The 6000-nt window shown below is 43.8% G+C and overlaps 1 protein-coding gene across 1 annotated transcript in view; it reads left to right on the plus strand.

The window, feature by feature from the left end:
* SUDS3 (SDS3 homolog, SIN3A corepressor complex component) overlaps positions 1-5258 on the plus strand; it is a 41012-nt gene extending 35754 nt beyond the window's left edge. Inside the window, exon 12 of the mRNA XM_061602932.1 lies at positions 4916-5258. Within this exon, the coding sequence (XP_061458916.1) occupies positions 4916-4921 (6 nt within the window). The 3' untranslated portion in view covers positions 4922-5258. The remainder of the gene's footprint in view (positions 1-4915) is intronic.
* The last annotated feature ends 742 nt before the right edge of the window (positions 5259-6000 follow it).

Below are 6000 nucleotides of genomic sequence, written 5' to 3' on the forward strand. Positions count from 1 at the left end.
GCCCTGGTGCCATCTATCCTCTCCTCACGGCAAGGACAGCAAACGCTAAAAGCAGCAGACGTTAAAAAAGAACTTACCACTGGACTAAGAGATGTTGCCATGTCAGGACTAAAATGCAAGGGGCAAGGCCCACTGAAACCTTGCCTAGGACAACCGAACTATGCAGCAAAAGCTGTCACAGAGAGAAAAAAGCTATTGGGCTACTAGCCATGATGGCTATGCTCTGCCTCCAGTCTCAGAAGCAGTATGCCTCTGAATACCAGTAGCTGGAAACTGCTAGAGGGGAGCCTGCTCTTGCGCTCAGGTCCTGCTTGTGAGCTTCCCATGGGCATCTGGATTGGCCACTGTGAGAACAGGATGCTGCCTCTCAGCCTCAGAGGAAGGCAATGGTAAACCCCCTCTGAATACCACTTACCATGAAAACCCTATTCGTTTGTTGTTGTTATATGCCTTCAAGTCGATTACGACTTATGGCGACCCTATGAATCAGCAACCTTCAATAGCATCTGTTATAAACCACCCTGTTCAGATCTTGTAAGTTCAGCTCTGTGGCTTCTTTTACGGAATCAATCCATCTCTTGTTTGGCCTTCCTCTTTTTCTACTCCCTCCTGTTTTTTCCAGTATTATTGTCTTTTCTGGTGAATCATGTCTTCTCATTATGCGTCCAATATATGATAACCTCAGTTTCATCATTTTGGCTTCTAGTGACAGTTCTGGTTTAATTTGTTCTGACACCCAATTATTTGTCTTTTTCGCAGTCCATGGTATGCGCCTAGCTCTCCTCCAGCACCACATTTCAGATGAGTTTATTTTTCTCTTATCCGCTTTTTTCACTGTCCGACTTTCACATCTGTACATAGAGGTCGGGAATACCATGGCCTGAATGATCATGACTTTAGTGTTCAGTGATAGGGTCGCCATAAGTTGGGATTGACTTGAAGACAGCCCATTTCCATTTTCAAGGCTATCAGTGGCGACTAGCTGTGATGGGCATGCTCTGCCTCCATTGTTGGAGGCAGTATGCTCCTGAATCCCAGTTACTGGAAACTGCAGGAAGGGAGAGTTGCCTGTGCGCTCAGGTCCCGTTTGTGGGCTTCCCACTGAGCCATCTGGCCACTTTGAGAGCGGGCTGCTGGACTAGATGGGCCATTGGCCCCACCGAGCAAGGCTCTTCTTACGTTCTTAGGAATGATCTAGCTGATTCAGCAGAGCTGACTCCACAGGTCAAGGCATTTCATTGTGGTCCATGTAGGAGAAGCATCATCTGACATTTGAGCCCATCTGCTTCAGGCATTAAAAAAAAAGAGCATCCTTTTGGGAGGGACAGCAAAAAGTGTGTGTATGTGTGTGAGAGAGATACATAGATAATTTAATTCTTATTTATTTCTTATTATCGTTTATTTCTTAATGTCTTTATCGCCAACATAATTTCGGTGATATACAAAAGAGAAATCAGATATTCACAATCAAGTAAAAAACTGTGAAAATAACAGCGCGCTACTCAGCCAATAATGCTCACAATCTCACACACCCATCAATACCCCTCAATACAAAATTCGAGCCAATCATTTTGACTAGACCTGATAATAAAAACACTCATACAGCCTCAGAATTCAAATAAAGACATTCTCGTACCTCCACTTCTTACCTTAGGCAGCAGCCCATTCCCTCTCTTCCTGTCTTGTGCCTCTGTGTGTGTGTGTGTCTGTGTGTATTTACTCCCAGCTGCAGAGGGATGTTGTCTGCTTGACACCTTGTGTTTCCAATTTCACACTGACATGGTTTCAGAGATACTGTAAACAAAATTTCATGTCGATTCCCTTAAAAGCATGGAAATGTATTCCAGCAAAATTGGAACTCATCACTCATCTGCTTCTTTAATAGGTGCCTGTTCTCCTGCTTCTGTGTTTTTTGGGGGGGGGCAGGCTTGCTTTTAGCACCCCAGTTTTCTTTTTGGCTGCTGCCCTGAAGCTGGATGCACTTTGTGCTGAAGTTCACAACATTTGTAATTTTCACTTAGAACTGGGCACTCTTTTTTTTCCTCCTGCAGTTGCACACATGGAGTTTAGTAAGGAGCTAAAAGAGACAGAGAACAAGTAGGGTTTTTTTTAAAAAAAAAACACTGTTTCCTTTCTTTCCAGTTTTCCTCATATTTGCAGTGATGTCTGGTGCCCAGTGGGACTAGTAGGGCGGAAGGCAGGGAGACCAGCAGGTGGTGGAGCTGGAGCAAATCACAGGCAGAGCCATCCCTTGATTAGTTGTAAGTAAGAAGTCAGGCAGATGGGACTGGCTGAGGGGAGAATGAGGTTGGTGGGGCAGTGCCCCATGCACCCTAATGGAACAGTCTCCACTACGTATTTGTATTTTAGGGCTGTCTCTTGTTGTCTCTGATGTTTGAGAGTTGTTGCCATTTTTCTTCCGTCCTTTATTTGTTCCCCTCCCTTTCAGGCAGAAGAAGTGCTTGTTGTTGTTACTTATTGGCAGTAGTGCAGTGGCAAATTCAGAAGTGCAAGGTCCCTTCATATTCATCACAACCATGCCCCCTCCCCATTTATTTTGTGGGGTTGAGAATGAGATCCTTGATAATGCTTAGGAACCAATAAGCATGAAAGAGGAGAGTATTAGCTACTGAGAAGAGTCTTCTCAGTGTTTGATTCACCTCCTTTCGCTCTGATTGGCTCCAGTCCGCAGGAAAGGAGAAGGATGCATTTTTGAAGACTCTTCTCAATGGCTAACACCTTCCCCTTTCATGCTGATTGGCTTGTAGGATGCTGGAGACAGAGGGACCCTGCTGGGACCCTGCTCCCAAAAAAGTAAAGGGTCTAAGACCCCCCGACCCTGCACAACTACACTCCTGTTTATTGAATTTATGAGTTGCCTGTCACCCAAAGGTCTCCAAGAGACTTACAACAATATTAAAATGGAAAGAATATTCCATACTATAACACAAAACACTAAGACAGTGAAATCCCCACACAGCCACAGGAAGTTTTGGCAGCATGTTAATAATGAACAACATCATCTCAGTGTATCAAATGCCTGGGAAGAAAGGTACGTCAATACCTGGCTCCAAACAGATCTCAATAAAGGAGCAGGCAGACATCACTGAGAAGTATATTCCACAGATGGAGAGTTACAGCTCTTATTTTGGTAGGCGTTTTAAGGAGGTTTTCTGTTTTTATGATTCATTTTAATTGGCCTTGTCTATTTTAGTTTTTGTGTACACTGCTTATAAACACCAGCAATTAAGTGGCATATAAACTGATGGAAGGCCATGCTCCTCCAGCGAAGTACATGTAAACATGTATCTTTTTTAAAAAAATCCTTTGAGATGTGAGATTTTCGGGGGGGGGTTCTTGACAAGCAAGGGAAGAAACTGGTTGATTGCTTTGATGTAATTCCATGTGGCTGAGTTAATGTTTTCCTTTTTTTAACAGAAAGGCTAGCAGGAGAAGGGCATCAAATCGTATGCAGACATTTCTTTTGCTACCTGTAAGCAGGTTGGCTTTGGCGAGAGAGACAGCTGGCATGGCTGTCTTTAGAACGTCAAGATTGCCATGGGATTACTGGAAATGTAGTGGGGGTTTTTTACAAAAACACACACCATACATTTCACTTCAGAATAGGGATAGAAGGATCCGTCTGTTTTGATTCTCTCTGTTTTTGGTTTTTCTCCCATCTTAAATTACCTTCACATTTCTGCAGCGACTTGCAGCTTTTTTAAAAAATAAAAAATCCTCATGAAAACTCATTTTAATGCAAATGTCTCCTCACAAGCCCATTTTGTACACAGCTTCGACTCGTGTACACATTTTTGCAAGCAATTTTTTCCTAACATTATGCATTTTTGTATATCTTCGCAAATGTGTTCATTTTAACATGCACTTTCCTCTTGCATTTCTGGAAACATTCTTTGGTTGCAGAACTGCATCGCAAAATTCAGACAATTCAGGCAAATTCCGAAGGGTGGCTGCGTTTCGCTTCTCGTATTGTTTCAGAAAGTGCAAATTTGATAGGTTCAGCTTTAAATGTGGACTGAATTAAATATCTCCCCAAACCCTGCTTAAAGGTAATGACATTTGGCCACCTGTGCTGAGCATAGTTAATCAAATGGGGGGGGAGAGGCTTGTGGAAGAGACTCTCACCACCAAAGTGCTGTGAACCTGTGTTGCCCATCACTATTCTGGCCTCGCCCCTTTCCATGCTGGGAATGCAAATAAGCTATTCCTTCTCAGCAATGTCATCCAGAGGGCAGAGAGGACTAGCATGAAAATTGAATTAGTAATTGTAATGATTTCTCGACTCCTGTGAGTAACTCTAAGGCAGGTGTAGAGCTAAGTCTGGAGGAAAGGGAAAATATCAGCGTGTGGTGCTCATAAAACCTTAAGAAAGAATAGCATTGATCAGTTGTACACACACAAGAAAGGTGCACCATTTTTAAGAGTGGCAGGTACCTTGACAAACGCTCGTTGTGTTCAGTGCAAACATTTCTCTCGTGGGGTGGTCTCTGAAACCCATTTCTAGCACAGTCAGTTTGAACTGGGGAAAAGCTACCTGAAACACAGGAGCGGGGAATTTGTGGCCGCTCCAGGTGTTGTTGGACTACAACTCCCATCAGGCCCTGCCAGCATGGCTGATGGCCAAGGATGATGGGAGTTGGAGTCCAGCGACATCTGGAGGGCCAAAGGTTCCCCACCCTTGCTGTAGAGGATGCCAGTTGGCTAGCACATGTGACATTGCGAACACAGGGTGGGATTCAATGCTATTCCTACTCAGAGTAGACCCACTGAAGTTAATGGACATGGCTAACTTAGGTTTATTAATTTCAATGGGTCTGCCCCGAGTAGGATTTAGCCAGATACCACCCATAGAGCCATTTTGTAACTGAATTATTTTATTTTATTTTTAAATCAGGAGTGAGAAACCGGCAACCCTCTGTGGACTTCAGTTCCCATGAGTTCCAGCGAGCGTGACCAAAGTTCAGGGATGATGGCACTAAAAAATAGTTGGCACTCCACTTGATGTAGGAGAAGAAAGGGTCTGACAGCTGATCCAGTGACTGACTTGTTTAAATGTGCATTCGTAATTCAAGGGACGACACTAGGCTCATACTGCAGGAGAAGAAGCTGCTGTGGCTGCTGTTTTTAAATCTGACATCAATTTTCACCCGTAATTGCCAGGTGGCTCCACGTGTGGAAGAGAGCCTACATCCCTGCTGGGTTTAAAATAAAAGAAACAAGATAAAGATAGCACAGGTCTCTCTACAGCTTGGTCTGTTGTGATTCCATAGGCGGAAAATGTACCTGCAAGTTTATCGGGGCTAGGGTTAGGGGAGAAATTTGATTCACTTCCCAATTAAAGCCAAATTCACATTTGTCCACAATAATCTGAGAACCGAAACATAGCCATCCTTCAAGATTTTTGCAATGCGGTTCTCCAACCAACCAGTGTTTATAAAAATGCATATATTAAGGGGAAATGTTTATAAAATGCATAAATTGGTGAAAACCACATATAAAAATGCATTACGTTAGGATAACGTGCTTGCCAAAAAAAATGTGCACGTTAGTGTGTGCATACAGCAATGCATTTATTAGGTGAAATTCACATTAAAATGCTGACGACTTTTCATGAGGATTTTTTTTACGTTTGCAAATTGCTGCAGAAATGTGGAGAACCATCGTGAGAAACTGAGATAATGGAAACAGACACATCATTCCATCCATAATTGGGGCCGGCCCTACCATGAGGCAAAGTGGGTCAGCTGCTTCAGGCTGCAGATGCTAAGGGTTAGCAGATCCTTCCTCCTCCCATCCCTGACAAGTCTTCCCAGATCGAGCCGCACAAGTACTCCCTCGCGTAGCAAAAAAAGAGGAGACAAAAGCATGCATAAACATACCGGATAGACCAGGGGGGTAGCCAATACAGTGCTCTCTGAATGGTGTCGGGCTCAATCTCCCATCAGTCCGTGCCAGTCAGTCCCTCCCAGCATGCACAAT

This window comes from Rhineura floridana, chromosome 19, assembly GCF_030035675.1.
Source record: "Rhineura floridana isolate rRhiFlo1 chromosome 19, rRhiFlo1.hap2, whole genome shotgun sequence".
Classification (NCBI taxonomy): Eukaryota; Metazoa; Chordata; class Lepidosauria; order Squamata; family Rhineuridae; genus Rhineura; species Rhineura floridana.